The sequence below is a fragment of the Vicugna pacos genome, chromosome 17, assembly GCF_048564905.1.
Source record: "Vicugna pacos chromosome 17, VicPac4, whole genome shotgun sequence".
NCBI classification, from domain to species: Eukaryota; Metazoa; Chordata; class Mammalia; order Artiodactyla; family Camelidae; genus Vicugna; species Vicugna pacos.
This window is the reverse complement of record NC_133003.1, coordinates 24,081,099-24,101,192: the sequence shown is the minus strand read 5'-3', so window position 1 is coordinate 24,101,192 and position 20,094 is coordinate 24,081,099. Positions and strand designations below refer to the sequence as shown.

General features: G+C 34.3%; 1 protein-coding gene across 4 annotated transcripts in view; it reads left to right on the top strand.

The window, feature by feature from the left end:
- Nucleotides 1-20,094, top strand: part of NEK4 (NIMA related kinase 4) — a 40,888-nt gene that overhangs the window by 13,057 nt on the left and 7,737 nt on the right. For 2 of the 4 annotated variants that reach the window (XM_072941471.1, XM_006196541.4), the window contains 12 exons: nucleotides 346-543; nucleotides 730-837; nucleotides 1,960-2,114; nucleotides 3,464-3,605; nucleotides 5,566-5,973; nucleotides 10,081-10,251; nucleotides 11,035-11,181; nucleotides 11,652-11,718; nucleotides 12,470-12,579; nucleotides 13,775-13,863; nucleotides 15,231-15,436; nucleotides 16,036-16,169. In XM_072941471.1, coding sequence (XP_072797572.1) covers nucleotides 346-543; nucleotides 730-837; nucleotides 1,960-2,114; nucleotides 3,464-3,605; nucleotides 5,566-5,973; nucleotides 10,081-10,251; nucleotides 11,035-11,181; nucleotides 11,652-11,718; nucleotides 12,470-12,579; nucleotides 13,775-13,863; nucleotides 15,231-15,436; nucleotides 16,036-16,169 — 1,935 coding nt within the window. The remainder of the gene's footprint in view (nucleotides 1-345; nucleotides 544-729; nucleotides 838-1,959; nucleotides 2,115-3,463; nucleotides 3,606-5,565; nucleotides 5,974-10,080; nucleotides 10,252-11,034; nucleotides 11,182-11,651; nucleotides 11,719-12,469; nucleotides 12,580-13,774; nucleotides 13,864-15,230; nucleotides 15,437-16,035; nucleotides 16,170-20,094) is intronic. The other 2 variants (XM_072941469.1, XM_072941470.1) reach the window with 2 other exon arrangements.

The following is a 20,094-nucleotide window of genomic DNA, read 5'->3' as shown; positions in this document are numbered from 1 at the left end:
GCTGAAGATTTCATGAGTCTGATAGGGATGTGCATCCAACCTTGTATAAGTTGTCTTTCTGCCTCTAGAGGAAGTTTGTAAGCATATTTTTAAACTGGATCCATATAATGCTAAATGGTATAGTTGTCAAGGCACCAGGGAACAGTTGGAAGGAAATTGGGCAAAGTAATGCATGGAACTTCTTACTTTGGAAAGTTGTAAATTAGACTTTTTATTTAAAGATTATAAAACAGTATTTTGATGTGTAGGTAACTGAGGCCCTTTAAGTTACACAATTGTTGATGGTATATAAGAACTCAGGAATAAATAAGTAAATATTTAATAAAATTTTATTTCTGTCCTCAGTATTTACATGAAAAACACATCCTTCACCGAGATCTGAAAACTCAAAATGTCTTCCTAACAAGAACAAACATCATCAAAGTGGGCGACCTAGGAATCGCCCGAGTGCTAGAGAACCACTGTGACATGGCTAGCACCCTCATTGGCACACCCTACTACATGAGCCCTGAATTGTTCTCAAACAAACCCTACAACTACAAGGTAGGATTGAGCTGTGTACGCCAGCTCACCTCGTCTCTAGGGCAATATTCATAATTTCAGAACCCATCAGAATAGTCAGAAGAATTCTCTGAATTGGTTTAAGGCAAATGCCTTTTTTTTTTAAAAAGAGGAAAAAAGTAAATAAGGCATTCTGATATTTAACCACTTACTATTTTTATTTTCTAGTCTGATGTCTGGGCTCTGGGATGCTGTGTTTATGAAATGGCTACCCTGAAGCATGCCTTTAATGCAAAAGACATGAATTCTTTAGTTTATCGGATTATTGAAGGAAAGGTAAAGAGTTCTGGAACTAATTGTTTTTCATATTTGGAGCAAGGTTAATTTAATGCAGCTTTGTACATAGCTACTGGCAAAAGGGAGTAATCATTGGATGTTGTGTGGACAGTTAAGAATGAAGGGTCCCTTCTGTGGGGAAGGTTGAACAGAAAGAGATAGGATTGATTGTTTTTTTAATATTAATTTATAAAGGTGGCTCAGTGGCTCTGAAGTATTGGCTTCTTGAAAACCACTACCTGGTAGCCACAGGATTTGCCGGTGCTCTGAGAGACTATTGGTAGCTTCTTCTAAGCAGTTTATGGTTATTTTTTAAGCCCCATTTAAAATGAGTCTACTCTGTTTGAACTTCTTGCTCCTTTGATAATTGTCACAATCACTAGCAACCAGTTAAAAATTGCATAAAGCATTGTCTGTGGTATAGATGCTAGAGTGACCAACTTTGTATGTTAATTTCATGAGGCTGGTTGCCCTCTGCAGTGTTAAGTTTTAAAACTATAAACACAAACTGATTTTAATATTGCACCAAGACTTGTTTAATTTTTTAACTTCCATTGCTAACAGTTTGGTGCGTAGCCTTCCCGGCTTTCCTCTGTCTTTATACAGACATAACTCTGGGTGTATATATGCATATATACCTTAAAAAAGTGATTGAAGTGGAATCGGGCTACACACACTGATACACAACCTGCTTTTTGGACTAAATATACGAGAGACATCTTTCTAGGTCATACATGTAAGTGTTTTATTTTTTAAAGGCTGCCTAGTATTTTACTACAAGGGTGTACCATACTCTATTCCACAAGTACCCTATGGGTGGCCACGTACATTGTTTTCAGTTGTTCCCTGCTACAGGAACAATACTGCAGTGAATATCCTGGTACATAAATCTTTAGAAACTCCTACTCTTATTTCTGAAGGAGAGAATCCTCAAAGGAACTACTGGTTTGAAGGATATACTTTTATAATCTTACAACTTGCTGTTGTAACCAGGACACATAAACTGGTATTTTCTGCTTCTATGGATAATAATTTTTAAATAAATATTGGGAGACCTCTGCTTTCTTTTACCTTGCTTCACAAGACCATTAGTCATAATTGTGGTATTATTTCTCTTTGTAGCTGCCACCAATGCCAAAAGATTATAGCCCAGAGCTGGCAGAACTGATAAGAACCATGCTGAGCAAAAGGCCTGAAGAAAGACCTTCTGTGAGGAGCATCCTGAGGCAGCCTTACATAAAACACCAAATCTCCTTGTTTTTGGAGGCCACGAAGGCGTAAGATACTTCCCTTGCTAATAGCTGGGCTAAGTAGATGAAATATAAGAGGGTGGCTTCTATAATTTTCATAACATTTTCTATCATTTTAATTTATAGTGAGTTTTTTTTTTAAAACATGAAGTAGAATTGAATGATTAGACAAGTGTTGAGATTTTTTTTGTTGTTGCTAAAATCAGAAATCTAAGGAAACTTTTGGAGAATCCCTTTCACATTCCTCAGAGTTCTGAGACATATTGAGTATGATTCTATTAAGAGGACTTTATGTTTCAGAAATCTTATTAAAATGAGCGGTTGTCTAAGAAGCCTGTTGCTTTATGTACTATGTAAGATAATAGCCACATTTTAAGAACAGTAGCCGAATTTCAGAGAGCTTTTATAAGGTTCCCTATTCACTGCTGTAACTTCTCAAGGGGATAAGAATTCTTTATTTGACTTGTAGGGCCTACTTTTGCTAAATAGCTGCTAAGACTTAGAGCTGGATGAGACCATCACAGTCTGTGCCTTTTGACATGTTAAATTTGGGAGGCAAAGCTAGAGAGTCCCCAGGGGATAAAGAAGGATCATCTTTTTGTTTACATTGCCTATAACTTCCCACCAAACAGACCTTTGGCGTTCTGCAGCTCTGGTGCGCTCCCTTGAATTCTCCAGAGGTTTAGCTGAGTTGTAAACTATCACACTTAAACAGCTGGGGACATTACTCCTGTATACATTTATTCTGCAAGTCAAAGCTGAGTGTACCAATCATTTGTACTCTCACACTTGGCAAAGTAATTGTGATATTAATATAAATGTGAAACTTGAAAATTATCCTGGTACTTCTGATTGTGAGGCAATTTTTCATAGATATAAAATTTTGGAATAATATTATATTTATAGAAACGTTCCAGAGATAGTACAGAGACTTTGTGTGTACCCCTCACCCAGTTTCTCCTATCAATGTCTTACATTACCAAGGTACATTTGTCAGAACTAAGAAAACAACATTAGTTCCTTATGTTGACTAAACTCTAGACTGTATTTCGCTTTCATCAGTTTTTCTGCTAATGTCTTTTTTCTGTTCCAGGATCCAATCCAGGATACCATATTACATTTAGTTCTCATTTCTCCTTAGTCAACTTGCGTCTGTGACAGTTTCTCACTTTTTTTGTTTTTTATGACCTTGATTGCTTTTGAAGATTGCTAGTCATGTGTTTTGTAGAATGCCCCCTGGTTTTTAGAAGACCTTTCTTTCTAAATGGAGCAATTCTATAAGGGAGTGTAATACTTATGCACATTTTCCTTTTATACATAGAAACCTTTAATCTTCACTGTATTGATAATAACTTTTTCTTTTCTCCCTCATAAAGAAAAACCTCCAAAAATAATATTAAAAATGGTGGCTCTAAATCCAAGCCTGTGACTCCAGTGGTTTCTGGAAACACTGAATCAAATCATGAAGTAATTCCCCCCCTACCACAATCTTCTGAGGGCCCCAAAACATATATAATGGTATGTTTCTTTTTAAAGGATATATATTCTAGAAACTTATTAAAATGATAGGTTATGTAAACTAATTCTATGTGAAATGATTAGGCTTCACTAGAGATTCTGTTGTGTAATTAATTTGTATTTTAAGGAAAGAATACCAGTGGTGATTAATTTAGCCCACTTTACTCAAAGTGGCCTATTAAAATATTTATGGAGTTGGTTCTGTAATAACTTTGACTTTTTTTTAATTGAAGTGAAATTTATATAACATAAAGTTAACCATTTTAAAGTGAACAATTAATTGTATTCCGTATGTTCACAGTATTGTGCACCCATCACCTCTGTCTCGTTCCACAACTTTTCATCACTCCAAAAGGAAACCCCATACCCATTAAATAGTCACCTCTCATTCCCTCCATCCAGCCCCTAGAAAACACCAGTGTGTTTTCTGTTTGTTTGGGTTTGCCTGTTATGGATATTTGATATAAATGGAATCATACAGTATGTAACCTTTTGTATCTGGCTTTCACTTAGCATGTTTTTGAGGTTCATCCACATAGCATGTATAAATACTTCATTTATTTTTCTGTCTGAAAAATACTCCATTGTGTGTATATACCACAATTTGTTGATCCATTCATTCATTCGTGGATATTTGGTTGTTTTCACCTTTTGGCTATTGCTGTGAACATTTTTGTACAATATTTATTTGAGTACCTGTTTTCAGTTCTTTTGGGTATATACCTAGGAGAGGAATTGCTGGGTCGTATGGTAATTCTATGTATAACTTTCTAAGGAATGGTCACACTGTTTTTTCGTAGTGGTTGCACCATTTCACATTTCTACTAGCAATCCATGAAAATTCCAAGTTCTCTACAACTTCGCCAACTCTTGTTTTTTTCTGTTTTTCTGATTCTAGCCATCCTATTAGATGTGAAGTAGTATCTCATTTGATTTTGATTTGCATTTCCCTAATGACTAATGACATAGAACTTGTTGGCCATTTAAATGCCTTCTTTGGAGAAATGTCTGTTAAGTCATTTGCCCATTTTTTAATTGGTTTTTTTATTGTTGAGTTCTAAGAGTTCTTTCTACATTATGGGTACTAGACTCTCATCAGATATAAGATTTACAAATATTTCCTCCCATTCTGTGGGTTGTCCTGTTACTTTCCTGATGATGTCCTTTTATGCACAAATGTTTTAAATTTTGATGAAGTCCAGTTTATCTGTTTTTTTCTTTCATTGCCCATGCTCATATTTAAGAATCCTTTCCCAAATCCAAGGTCGTGAAGTTGTATGCCTGTGTTTTCTTCTAGGAGTTTTATAGTTTTACCTCTTATATTTAGGTTATTGATCCATTAAAATTTTTTTTATTATGGTGAAATATATATATAACATAAAATTTGCCATTTTGAAGTATTTTTAAGCATCCAATTCAGTGCTCTTAATTACATTCACAGTGTTGTGAAGCCATCACCGTATCTTCCAAAACCTTTTCATCATTCCAAAAAGAAACTCTGTACCCATTAAGCAATAACTCCCTATTGTTCCTACTCCCAGGCCCTGGTAATCTCTAATCTACTTTTTGTCTCTGTGAATTTGCCTGTTTTAGGTAACTCGTGTAGGTGAAATCATCCAACTTTTGTCCTCTTGTGTCTAGCTTATTTCATCTAGCAGGCTTTATAATATTCCATGGTATGTATATACCACATTTTGTTTATCCATTCACGTGCTAATGGACATTTGCGTTGTTTCCATCTTTTGATCATTGTGAATAATGCTGCTGTAAGCCTTGGTGCACCAATATCTGTTTGAGTCCCTACTTTCAGTTTTGGGGGTGCATACCTGGGAGTGGGATTGCTGGGTCATATGGTTATTCCATGTTTAATTTTCTGAGGAACCTGTTGTTCCATTTTGAGTTAGTTTTTGCATGTGATGTGAGGAGTGATAAAATAACTTGGAAGCATGTTTTCACTCAGGATGAAGACAAATGTTTATCCCAGGAAAAACCCATAATCGTTGGCCCCTTGAAGACACCTACAGGTCTGAAAGGCCATACCTGCAAACCAGACGTGAGCAATACCACAGACTCACTAGCCACGATCAGTAGGGTGAATATTGACATCTTACCTGCAGAAAGGAGGGACTCAGTGAACGACGGCTTATTTCAAGAGAATCAACCAGGACACTTAGATGTCTTTAATGAGCTGGACAGTAAATGTAACATTTCTCAAGTGAAGGAAAGGCTGCAGGATAACACTAAGTCCAGTGTTCAACCTGGAAACCGAATTCCCACAGGGTCCTCTAACAATGTCTCTGGAGAAGGGAATGTCCCAGTGAAGCCTCTGCAGCCCCTAAACAAAGAGCAAAATTTACCAAAGGACCAGGTGAGTGATAAGCACAAGATGCTGGTTTTAGAGAGAAGATCGGAAAGTGTGTTTACAAAGGTGTGCATTGTGTTCATTGGTTGTGCTTTTAATTGTAGTGTTAGGAAAATCAGTTATTCCCATGTAAGAGTTTAAACTTAATAGAAGCCAAAGAATAGGACCCTTCTCTGCCCTGGTGTAGGGTACTTGCCATTTACCATTTGTGTATTTTTTCTTTTTTCTATAACATTCTTCCTTAGTCCTTCAAGTGGATGGGCAGTTTCCAACAGTTAGATAATATAATATTCTTTCTTGCTTTTGAAAGTGGATTGATCTGATTTTTTAAGTTATGGAATTTAAAAAATTATGTGTTGGAACCACAGGAGAAGGAAGAAGAAAAGGAAAGGAATGGAACAAAAAGATTTTGATACTAAGAGACTATTCTGAGTAAATTTAAAGTTTATCTTCTACTTGAATTTGGAAAGAAGCCTTAATTAGATGAAGCATGGTAATAGCTGAGGATTGGAGAGAAAGCCAGAATATTTGATTAACTTCACATTTTTATGTGTAAAATGTTTAAAAATGCATTTAATATGTCTGTTGACTGTATTTTATAATCTATGCTATATATATTTAAATTTTATATATTATATATGTTTTCATATTTAACATCCTCTTATATATAAATACACATATAAAACTATTCTATATATTTATATTCAGATGTTTTTAATAAGATTTTGTTTTTATGGAAAAGTACAACTGTAATGCTCTTTTTATTTAAACTCCTTGGTTTGAAACCAAAATATAGTCTAAAGTATTCTCTGAACACTGGAATCCTTAGTACTTAATAGATAAAATTATAGGTGTCCTGCTTGTTCTGCTTGACTGTCAAATTATATTCACATTTGCTTCTTTTATTTTTTCTGTAATTATTAAAAAAATGTTTAAGTACCAATTCAGTGTTTTTAGTATATTCATAAAGTTGTACAGTCATCACCACTATCTAATTCCAGAACATTTCCATCACCTCAAAAAGAAACTCCATACTCAATATTGGTCACTCTCCAGTCCTCCTTGTCCCCAGCCCTTGGCAACCATAGTCTGTATGGATTTGCCTATTTTCAATATTTCACATAAATGTAATCACACAATATGTGGCCTTTTACATCTGACTTCTTTTATTTAGCATAATGTTTTCAAGGTTGTATCCATGTTGTAGCATATACCAGTATTTCATTCCTTTTTATTGCCAAATAAAATCTATCATATGTATATTTCATATTTTATTTATCCACTCATTAGTTGATAAGCATTTGGGTTGTTTTCACTTTTCACTGTGGATAATGTTGCTTTGTACATTAATTTACAAGTTTTTGTGTGGACATGTTTTCAGTCGTATCTTGGGGTGGAATTGCTGGGGCATATTGTAACTCTAATGTTTAACTTTTTGAGGAACTGCAAAACTGTTTTCCAAAGCAACTGTATCACTTTACTTCCTATCAGCATTGTGTGAGAGCTGTAAATTCTCCACATTCTCACCAATGTTTATTTTCTGCTTTTTTTTTTTTTTAATTCTTGCTAGGGTGGGTGTGAAGTGGTATCTTACTGTGGTTTTGATTTGCACCTCCCTTATGACTAATGTTGAGCATCTTTTTGTGTGCTGCTTGGACATTTTTGTACCTACTTTTGGAGAAATAACTATTCAAATCCTTTGCCTGTTTTTAATTGGTTTATTTATCTTTTTATTATTGAGTTGCAAGAGTTCTTTATCAATTATAGATGTCAGTCCTTTATCAGATGTAAGATTTGAAAATATTGTCTTCTATCCTGTGGGTTGTCTTCATTTTCTTGATCATGTCCTTTGGAGCATACACTTTTTAAATTTTGATGAAGTCCAATTTTGTCTATTTTTCCTTTTGTTGCTTTTGGTTTTGGTGTCGTGAAGATTTCTCCCATAATTTCTTCTGAGTTCATAATTTTAGCTCTTACATGTAGGTCGGAGATCCATTTTGAATTAATTTTTGTGTATGATGTGAAGAAAGGATTCTACTTCATTCTTTTGTATGCAAATATCCAGTTGTCTCAGCACCATTTGTTAAAAGATTATTCTTTTCCCATTGTATTTTCTTGAGACTCTCATTGAAAATCAGTAGACCATAAAGATAATGATTTATTTTTATACTCTCAATTCTGTATCACTCATCTATTTGTCTATCTTTATATGTTAGTTACACACTATCTTGATTACTGTAGCTTTGTAGTAAGTTTTGGAATTGGGAAATTTAAGTTTCCCAACTTTATTCTTATTTTTCAATATTATTTTGGCTATTTTACATTTCCATATGGATTTTAAGGTTAGCTTGTCAATTTCTGAAAAAAGGCTGGAATTTTGACAGGAATTTCATTGAATCTGTAGAACATTTGTAGAATATTGCTATCTTAATATATATCTTCCAACTCATGAACATAGGCTATGTTTCTATTTTCTTCAGGTCTTCTTTAATTTCTTACGATGATGTTTATTGTTTAAATATATAAATCTTATACTTCTTTTGTTAAATTTATTTCTATATATTTTATTCCTTCTGATAGTATTGTAAATGAAATTGTTTTCATGATTTCACTTTCATAATGTTCATTGCTTATGCATAGAAATACAATTAATTTTTATGTATTGACCTTGTATCCTACAGCCTTGCTTAACTCATTTATTGGTTCTGATATCTTTTTTATAATGGACTGTTTAGAATTTTTTGAATATAGATCATATCATCTGCAAACAGACATAATTTTACTTCTTTCTTTCCAGTCTGGATTTCTTTTATTTATTTCTTTTCTTCCCTAATGGCCTTGGCTAGAATCTCTAGTACAATGCTGAATAGAGGTGATAAGAGTGGACATCCTTGTCTTGTTCTTGACCAAATTTCTTTCTTATGCCAGGCTTTTAGAACAGGTTTTTTGTTTATTTCCTTTGATAGAATGTCATATCCAGCATTTCCTCTTTTTTGTTGTTTTTTTTTTTGTTGTTGTTATTATTGTTGTTGTTGATAAAAGTGTAAGAAGTTTTTTTCAGGACCAATTGGATTTCATGGAGAAACTCCTTAAGTCATTTGTTCAATTACTCTTCTATATGTAAGCTTTATTTTAAATAGCCTATACTTAATACCAGCAGAGAAACATTTATTTCACCCTTCAGAATTGTATCAGTCATTGTTTATTATCTGGGTTTCCTTGTTTAACTAGCATATCACATTGTTCATTTTTCTTTCTAAAATGCACCACATAGTGGGCTCTTGATAAAAATGTGCGGATTGAATGATACTCAATTACCAGTGTCCATCTACTTGAAAACTTAGGTATTCTGATAGTCAAAAATTGTATTAAAAAATTAATGTAAGAAGCAATTTCATTTTAATGTTTGATATGCATTAGTTTCTAAAACCAGCTATTCAAATAAAATACTGAATCGTTGGTGGTCTTTATAATTTTAAAGTTAATTTATTTGATATTTACTACTGCTAGTAGTAGCTTCTGGTTTCTGAGCATCTAATATGTGCTAGAAATATCCTAAGCACTATAGTGTACTATGTTCTCTAATCCTCCAGCAGTGTGTGTGAGGCATTATACCCATTTATAGATGAGAAAACGGAGGTTCGGGGGGATATGACTCCATCAGCATCTAAACTCAATGGTCTTTTCATGGTGCTTTTTAGAATACATCCAGATAACTAATGTTTATGGGAAGTATGTGTGTATTAAATTGGATTTCATTTAAAATATTTGTTAGTTTTCTGGATAGAAAACTATTAAAATTTATAAAAAGATTTAAAAACTAAATTGAACACCAGTAGTTCAGGTTAATAACAATCTGCGTATTTTAATTAAAGTAATAATTTTATTTAGGAAAAAAGAAAAAAAGCCAGAATATATAGATAACTGATGTCAGCATTTTGTCTTTATCTGTCAACACTGAAAATAAGTATTCATTTTGAGAAAGACAGTTCCTTCTTTCATTTGTAATTTTTAAAGTAGATATGGAGGGTTTGACCATTTGGAAGTTCAAAAGACTTAATTATTCTATTTTGGTGGTTTTTTTTTAAATTGTTTCAATTTATTATTTTTAAGGATCAAGTTGCTGGTGACTGTGTTATAGAAAAACAAGGCAGAATCCACTTAGGTTTACAGCGACACAGCTCTGGGTCTGAACCTTCCCTGTCTCGACAGCGGCGGCAGAAGAAAAGAGAACAGACTGAGCACAGTGGGGAAAAGAGACAGGTTGGCAGAGATCTCTTTGGAGTAAGTGATTATGCCACTGCTTGGGTAATAGACTTCAGGAAGCTCCATTCCTATTTAGAATGATTAACAGTTGCCAGAAAGGTACATACAAAATGCAAGAAGCATATGAAGATGGGTGGAAATGGCAAGATTCTAAATACTAGTTTTCAAATGTCAGTGAGTTGGAAGCAGAGTAAGGATTTTATCTTCTCCAGCAAAGAAGGACAGCTCATTTTGAGACTTAAAGGAACAGGCTGACTAATGTAAATCTCTGATTTCTCTTGTGTCATATTGATGAACAATTTCTCACTCAGTTTCTGCATAAGATCGTGTCAACACCTCATTTCTGGAAGTAACTTTCACAGGCACCCTCTCTATAAGTTTCTTAAATGGTCCTTCACTTTTTTTTTAATTGTTTCATACTTTTGAGATATATTTTAAAATGCCATATAGCAACAGTTTTTTTAAAAAAATGCGTTTTTATTGAAGTACAGTCAGTTTACAATGTGTCAATTTCTGGTATACAGCACAATACTTCAGCCACATAGGAACATACATACATTCATTCTCATATTCTTCTTCACCATAGGTTACTACAAGATATTGAATATGGCTCCCTGTGCTATACAGTATAAACTTGTTGTTTATGGTCCTTCACTTTTGACGGTCTCTTTTGCCCAAAATGCAATGTTTTGAAGTTTTTGAGAGCAAATCACTGACAAGTATATAGATTTACTGATAAAGGACCTTTGGAGGTGGATGTTATGAAAATGATAATCTCCCCCTCCTTTTTCATTATTTAAGTTTCAGGAGACTTCTCGTCTTTTGCCTTCTCTTCTTACTGTTGAAAAAGTGGATGTCACATCAACACAAAAAGATGCTGAAAACCAAAGTAGAGTGATCAGTGGGTGTGCGAGCAGATTGAGGAGCACTGAGATACCATCATCAAAGGTTCGTGGGAGTATGTGTTGGATTTTTTTTCAAACCTTTTATAAAGCTTTTTGGTTGTAAAATCCTGCATATATTATGAAGTTTTGTGTTAAAACATCTTAGCCTTGCTTTTTGCCATCACTGGAAAGCAACAAATTTGTGATTCTCAACAGAAGCTTTGATTGAAATGGACAGATTCTATAGTCCCAGGGCTGGTCATTTTCAGTTAATTAAGGAGACGAAGAGGATTCTGAATATAGGAAATGCAAAATTCCCCATTTCCCCTTCCAAAAATGAGTATTTCCTAGAAATGAGGTCTATGATCATTCCTAGCTAGTAGCTATAACTATAATGTGAACTGGGTTTAAATGGACACTCTTTTAAAGGCCTGTGCAAGGTCTTTTCCTGTAGTGCTGGCTGATACGTTATGCATTGTAGGTGTTATAAGAATAGTGAGTAGGAATGGAAGTAACTCTGACTTTCTTTAAAAGGACCGACCATTATCAGCAAGAGAAAGGAGGCGTCTAAAGCAGTCTCAGGAAGAGATCTTCCCCTCAGGTAAGGTTGTTCTCTTTCCTTCATCTATTGAAGGTTGTTGGCATGGCTTGTGGACATAGCATTGGTTCTGACTGTGAGGTGTTAAGAATTTTCAGCATCAGTAATCCATTTGGGAAACCAATTTGGAAGAATTTTTGAAATTTACTAGTCAAGCCTTAAAAAAATCAGCATAACATTGGATCTGGAAGTTATATTATCAGCAGAAGAGGATATTAAAGAGAGAGCAAGAGGGACTCACAAAGTGACAGTAACTCTTGGGAGATTTCAGACAGGAAATCAACGGGGTGAGTGTTTAATTTGTTTCCATGCTCAGAGTCTGTTGGTCAAACAAGTGTTCTCTTCTCAGGAACAGAGAGAGGAAGCCAGGAGAATGGTACTGCCCTTGGCTGAGGGCTGTGATCATTCCTATTACTATTATCTAAGGATAATATATTCTGGCAGTTTCCACTTATTGAATGCTGGCTATTTCAAACATTATGGTAAGCATGTTAAGGGCATTATCTCATTTCATATTTTGCAGCTGAGGAAACTGAGGCTCAGAGGGGTTAAGTAACTTGCCCAAGGTCCTAGGGCTGGTAGACATAGAGCTGAGATTTGAACTGCGGTGTCAGATACCAGAGTGATGATGAATATGCTGTTGGAGTTCCTTCTAGGCTTGCCCTGGCAGGATATCTTCTACACCCAGTGCAAAGCCCTCTTCTGTTTAGGCCAGCCTGCCATGAATAATCACTGAGGATGGTCACTTTTTCAGGTGCTTCAGTGAGGAGAGCCTCTCTGAGTCTAATGGGGCCAGGGAAACCACAAGAGGAAGGTCATCCCACCCGTTCTCGATGGTTGTCTTCTGACTGCAGCGTTGTTCAGGTACATTACATAGTCCTAAGGGAAAAGGTGGGCATGTCTGTATCTGGCAAGCCTAATACATTAAACCTCATAAATGCCAGCTCTGTTTATTTCTGGGACAGTCCTGGCCTAAGTTATACCTTTCACTCTCCTCTGACAAGGAAAAGAACTAGTCAATAGTAATTAAAAGGATTATGTTTGCTTCATTTAGGAAATGAATTTTTCAGACACTCTTGTAAAGAATTGGCAGCCTAGGTTAATATCTTTCTTAGATAGTCTTTTAAACAAGACTTCCAGACGGTTCCCACTAGGCAACAGTTTGTTTATTCTGCTGTGTTACTAGTATACCTACCGACCTGGCCCAATTTTAGGCTCACTTGCTGCTCATTTCTTGATTTCCTGTTTATCAAAGTACCTTACCTTTCTGCCTAGGGATGATGTAGGGGCACCATCTGGTGGCTAAATGGATAATTGCAAAGTTTTAAACTCATGTTCACTTTTCTGTGTAATAATACCCTGGGAATAAGTATTCATTTTTCTGTATTCTAGTTATTGCTAGGAGCATATTATTTTAAAAAAGAAAAAGAAAAATTCTTCCCTTTAAAGTAATGAAGTTTTTTTTCTTTAGCAATAGTCTCTGATTTAGTTGATTCACTAATTAAGATGGTCCTCTTTATTTTCCCAAGTTATAAGGTTTGTGTGTAATTATATCAAATAATCCTTTAAAGCATTTAAAAAAGAGTCTCACATGTGAGCAAACTGATGTTGCTTTTATTTAGATGGCATTCTGTTTAGTTTAAAGTGCCAATATTCTTTATGGTACCAGCCTTCTGCTTAGAAGTTGGAATAGCAGAACTGTTTGTCCACTCTCTTCTGGAAGGGAAATTTCTTCAGAGCTGAAACTTTCCAGGGCCTTATAAAACTTCACCTTGATGGGGAAAAAAAAACTTAATATCTTTAGACATCTAAAATTTTTTTAAAAGCAAACAAATAAACAAAAACTTCACCTTGATGTTCCTCAGGTTTCACTTATGAATGTTATGGGTGAACTGGGACATCATTTGGGTAAAGTAACTTAGATTTTTATATCCATTAGTTCTCCTGTGAAATTGGACCTAGGTGCACATTGTATCTAGACATTACCTCCAAGACTGTCTCATGTATTACATTCTAGTTATGTTGTAATATGGAATTTTGTTTTTCCAAACATTAATAGGAAGGGAAACCTACCTATTGTCTCTCTGAGGATGAATTAAGTTCTTCTACAAGTTCAACTGATAAATCAGATGGGGATTCCAGGGAAGGGTAAGTTCTTGTTTTTCTGCCTTCCTTCATAAATTATTTCTGTTTAAATTAACCGTAAATGTACATGTATAGTAGCATTCAGACCTGTAGTACTGCAATTGATAATGTTATAAATGGTTTTTGGTATATACTAGAGCTAAAAACCTCTTCTAGTGAACACATCTGATTTTCATTCAGAATTCTTACAGAATGTTTTCTTAGATCTGTGGGTTTATAGGTTTCATCAGATTTGGAAACAGTTTGGCCATTATTTCTTGAAAATTTTTTTGGATTCCCTCCTGCTCTAAGGATTCTAATTACATGTGTATTAGATTGTTTAAAGTTGTCCCAGCTCAGTGATGGTGTTCATTTTTTTAGACATTTTTTCCCTCTGTTCCATTTTTCATAGATTCCATTGCTATATCTTTGAATTCACTAATCTTTTCTTCTGCAGTATCTAATTTGTTAATCCCATCTCATGTATTTAACACATTGTGCTTACCACTTATAGTTCATCTTGAGTCTTTTTTATCTTCATTGCCTCTCCTTAAAATGTTAATGCTTTCTCTACCTTGATCATATGGAATACAATTATAGTAACCATTTTAATGTCCTTATTTACTAATTCTCTCACTTGTGTCACTTCAGGATCTGTTTCTATTAACTGATTTTTTTTCTCTTTGCAAATGTGTGTTATTTTCCTGTTTTGTATGTCTTTTTTTTAATTAAAAAAATTTAACACCTTTATTATGATATGATTCTTGTACGGTAAACTACACATATTTCAGGTGTATAATTTGATGAATTTTGATAGATGTATACACCAATGAAACCACCATCACAATCAAGATAGCTAACATTTCCATCACTCTGGTACTTTTGATTGGATGCCAGACATTGTCAATTTTACCCCATTAGGCCGATATTTTTATATTTCTTTAAGTATTCTTGAACTTTGTACTTGATGTAGTTAAATTACTTAGAAATAGTTGAGCACAATTTATACACAGAATCCGGGGCCTTTTCTTTCTGGCTCTCTCGAAGATTCCTCTCTAACTTTCCAGTGGCAGTGGTGGTCTCGAACTCTGTCCGTTGGTTCTGCAGGCCAGAAAGACTGTGGGTTTTCTGTTGTACTTTAGCTGCCCTGAGGCTAAAAGGTATTGACTCCCCTCCAAAACCTCCTTGCAAATTTTGTACATTCTCCATTGCCTTCACATTGTTGATTTTCATATTTTGTCCAGAGTTTATACTTATTTGTTGAAGGGTCTATCTGTAGGAGCTTACTTACCTATTTGGAAGCAGAACTTCCTAGAGGTTGTTTTGTGTCTAATTTCTGTGAAAAATTCTCATGAAGCCAATTAAATAACAAGAGAATTTCTTTTTTCCAGAAAAGGTCATGCAAATGAAATGAGTGACTTGGTACAACTGATGACTCAGACCCTAAAGTTGGACTCTAAAGAAAGTTGTGAAGATCTCCCAGTACCAGATCCAGTGTCAGAATTTAAACTTCATCGGAAGTACCGGGATACGCTAATACTTCATGGGAAAGTTGCAGAAGAGGCAGAGGAACTCCATTTTAAAGAGCTGTCTTCAGGTGGTCACTTTATTGTTTAATACCAAGCTGGAGAGCATATGTTTATTGGGGAAATGTGTCAACTCAAGGAGTTAATGCTTATAATTTTGGGTTTTTTTTTTATTATTTCATTTGGGTATCTCCATAAAAGATATATCTTATTTTATGTAGCAGTTGTGTTTCTGAAAAACTACATGAAAATTGATTTTTAAAAATAAATACAAATGTACATGCTTGAATGTTTCAAGTGGATCTTCTTTAGACCATTGTAGGAGAGGAGGATAGCTCAGTGGTAGAGTGCATGCCTAGCACGTACACAGTCCTAGGTTCAATTCCAGAACCTCCATTAAAAATAAATAAATAAATAAATAAACCTGCCCCCCCCCAATAAATATAATAAAAAATATATATTAGACAATTGTAGTTTTTAGGTTTAGGAGATAGTAGTGAGACATGAATTTCATAAATACATTTTAGTCATTAAAAATACGTGAAGTTATTAAACCAAACTCTTGTCAAAGTGAAAATCTTACCATGACAAAATTTTTTTTAAAACCATTGTGTTCTTGCTGCAGTAATGAAAGTATTTATTTTACCTTGTTGTTGTTACTGCTTTTTAGCTCTCATGCCAGATGCTGAAAAAATCAGAAGAATTGTTGAAGTCTTGAGAGCTGATGTAATTCAGGCCCTGGGGATTCAGCTCTTAGAGCAGGTCTATGACCTTTTGGAAGAAGAGGATGAATTGGAGAGAGAGGTGAGTGTCCCCATTAGCTGTGTCAGCTGTTTATGCTATGGAGGTTTTTTTTAACAGCCTTTTGAAATATAATTAACATACCATACATTTTACCTATTTAAAGTGTACAATTTAGTGGTTTTTAGTATGTTCACAATCATCACCACAATCAATGCTGGAACATTTAATTACCCCCAAAAGAAACCGTTTGCTTATTTACAGTCACTCCCCATTGTCCTCCAGTCCCTTCACCCCTAAGCAACCACTAATATTTCTGTCTCTATAGATTTGCTTCTTCTGTACATTTCATTTCATTTATTTATCTTTGTTTGCTTGAGGGGAGGTTTATATTTATTATTGTTATTTTTTATTTAACTGAGGTACTGAGGATCCAACCCATGACCTCATGCATGTTCAGCACGTGCTCCACCACTGGACTATACCCTCCCCCACTTCATTTCATTTAAATGGAGTTATATAAAACTATGTAGTTTTTTGTGATTGATTTATTTTATTTAGCATGTTTTCGAGATTTATCCATCTTGTAGCATGCATCATGTACTTCATTCCTTTATATGGCTGAATAATATTCCATTGTATGGCTATACCACATTTTGTTTATCTTTTCATTAGTTGATGGACAGTTAGGTTGTTTCCACTTTTTGTCTATTATGAATAATGTTGCTATGAACATTCATGTACAAGTTTTGGTGTGGACATATGTTTTCATTTTTCTTGGGTATCTTCTCAGGAATGGAAATTACTGAATCATATGAAAAGTCTATATTTAACATTTTGAAGAACTGCAAGACTGTTTTCCAAAGTGATGGCACCATTTTGCATTCCCACCAGTAATGCATAGGGTTCTGATACCTCCACATCCTTGCCAACACTTGTTATTGTCATCATTTTGATTACAGTGATCCTAGTAAATGGGAACTGGTATCTCATTATTGTTTTTATTTGCTTTTCCCTAATGATTAATGATGTTGAGCATCTTTCATATGCCTGTTGGCCACTTGTATATCTTTGGAGACATGCCTATTCTGAACTTTTACATATCTTAAAATTGTTATTTATCTTTTTATTGTATCTTTATATATTCTGGATGCAAGTAATTCCTTTATCAGATACATGATTTGCAAGTTTTTTTTTTTCTATTCAGTGTTTTTTTTTTTAACTTTCTTGATGGTATTCTTTGTAGCCCAAAAGATTTTAATTTTGTTGAAGTCTAATTTATCTATTTTGGGTTTTTTTTGTCACTTGTGGTTTTGGTGTCATATCTAAGAAGGTTTTTGCCTAACCTACTAAGGTCATGAAGACTTATTCCTATATTTTCTTGTAAGAGTTTTATCATTTAAGCTCAATTAGATCTATAATCCATTTTGAGTTAATTTTTTGTATTGTGTAATTTCATTCTTTTGCATGTGGATATCCAGTTGTCCTAGCACAAGTTGTTAAAAAGACTATTCTTTTCCTATTGAATTGTCTTGGCACCCTTGTTGAAAATCAGTTGACCATAATGTAATGGTTTATTTCTAAACTCAGTTATGTTCCATTGATTTATATGTCTATTCTTTTGTCTATACAACACTGTCTTGATTACTGTAGCTTTGTAGTAAGTTTTGAAATCAGGAAGTATGAGTTCTCCAACTTTGTTCTGTTTCAAAATTATTTTGGCTATCGTTTGCATTTCCATGTGAATTTTAGGGATTTTGATAAAGACCCTATGGAATTTTGCTTTGACTAAACTTTAGTTTGATTTACCTGACTTTTCTGCTTAAAGTTACGTGTATTTTTTGTGTCATCTAATAATCCATTGACAGATGCAAGGTCATGCAGATTTATCCCCATGCTTTCTTCTAAGAGGTTGATAGTTTTAGTCCTTACATTTAGGTCTCTGATATATTTGGAGTTAATTTTTATATATGGAATGAAGTAAATATCCAATTTCATTCTTATATATGTGGCTCTCCTGTTATCTCACCACCATTTGCTGAAAAGACTATTCTATCACCTTGTCAAAAATTATTGGCCTTACATATATGGGTTTATTTTTGGATTCTCAATTCTATTCAGTTCATCTTTATGTCTATCCTTGTGCCAATACTGCACTGTCTTGTTTACTGTTGCTTTGTAAGAGTAAGTTTTGAAATCAGGTGAGTCCTCTAGCTTTGTTCTCCTTTTTCAAGATTCTTTTGGCTGTTCTGGGTCCCTTGCAATTCTATATGAATTTTAGAATTTCCTTGTCAATTTCTACAAAGAAGCCAGCTGGGATTCTTATCAGGGATTGAACTGAATCTGCAGATCAGTTTGGGGAGCATTGCCATCTTAACAATATTGAGTCTTCTGATCCATGAACTTGGGATGATTTTCCATTTATTTAGATCTTAAATTTCTTTAAAACATGCTTTGAGTTTCTAGAGTATAAGTTTTATACGTCTTTTGTTAAACCTATTCCTAAGTATTTTGTTCTTTTTAATACTGTTGTAATTGGAATTTTCTTATATTCATTTGGGATTGTTCACTGAAAAAGCATAGAAATAAATTTGATTTTTAAAATACTAACCTTAAAAAAATATTGGCCTTGTAACCTTGCTGACTTTGTTTATTGGGTTTAATACTCCCCCACCTTTTTTTAAGTAGATTTCTTGTAATTTGCTATATACATATAACCATGTCATCTGTGAATACAGTTAGTTTTACTTTCCAATCTGGATGCCTTTTACTTCTTTTTCTTGTCTAATTGCCCTGGCTAGAACCTCCAGTGCAATGTTGAATAGAAGTGGTGAGAGTAAACATCCTTATCTTGTTTCTGATCTTAGAAAGCATTTGGTGTTTCACCATTAATTATGATGTTAACTCTGAGGTCTTAGATGCCCTTTATCAGGTTGAAGAAGGTCCCTTCTATTCCTGGTTTGCTGAGTGTTTTTAATGATGAAAAGGTGTTGGGTTTGTCAAATGCTTTCTATTTAGATGATCGTGTGGTTTTTGGTTTTTATTCTGTTGATATGGGTGTGTTACATTAATTGGTTTTTGGATGTTAAATTATTCTTGCATTCCCTCTTAGTCATGGTGTATACTGCTTCTCATATGTTGCTGGAGTCATTTCTAGTTCTTTGCTGAGCATTTCTGTGTCTGTGTTCACATGAGATATTGGTCTTTAGTTTTCTTGTGATATCTTTATCTGTTTTTGTTATCAGGGTAATACTGACCTCATAGAATGAGTTGGAGAATGTTCATAAGGGATATTAGTCCATGCTTTTCTTTTATTGTAGTGTCCCTATCTGGCCCTAGCACCAGGGCAATGCTGGCCTCAAAAATAAGCCAGGAAGTACCCCCTCCTTAACTCTCTGAAGAGTTTGAGGAAGATCAGTTCCTGTCCAGATGTTTGGCAGAATTCACCAGCAAAGGTCCAGGGTCTTTACTTGTCAGGAGATTTAAATTACTGATCAGTCTCCTCACTAGTTATGGATATATTCAGACTTTCTACTTCTTATGATTCAGTCTTGGTGGGTTTTATGTTTCTTGGAATTTGTCCATTTCATCAAAGTTGTGCAACTTGGTGGCATACAGTCATTCATAGTACTCTCCTAGAATCCTTTTTATTTCTATAGAGATGGTAGTAATGCCCCAAATCCATTTCAGAGGTTAGTAACGAGTCTTTTTTTTTCTCAGTATAGCTAAAGGTTTGTCAATTTTGTTAATCTTTCTGAAGAACCAGCTTGTAGTTTTATTGATTTTTCTCTATTTCTCTAAACTCTTATTTTGTTCATCTCAGCTATAATCTTCATTATTTCCTTCCTTCTGCTAGTTTTGGGTTTTGTTTTTATTTATTTGTTTTGGGGGAGGTAATTAGGTTTGTTTACTTATTTTAGCTTTGGGTTTAATTTGTTCTTTTTCTACTTCTCTGGTTGATAAGTTTGTTGACTTGAGATCTTTTTTC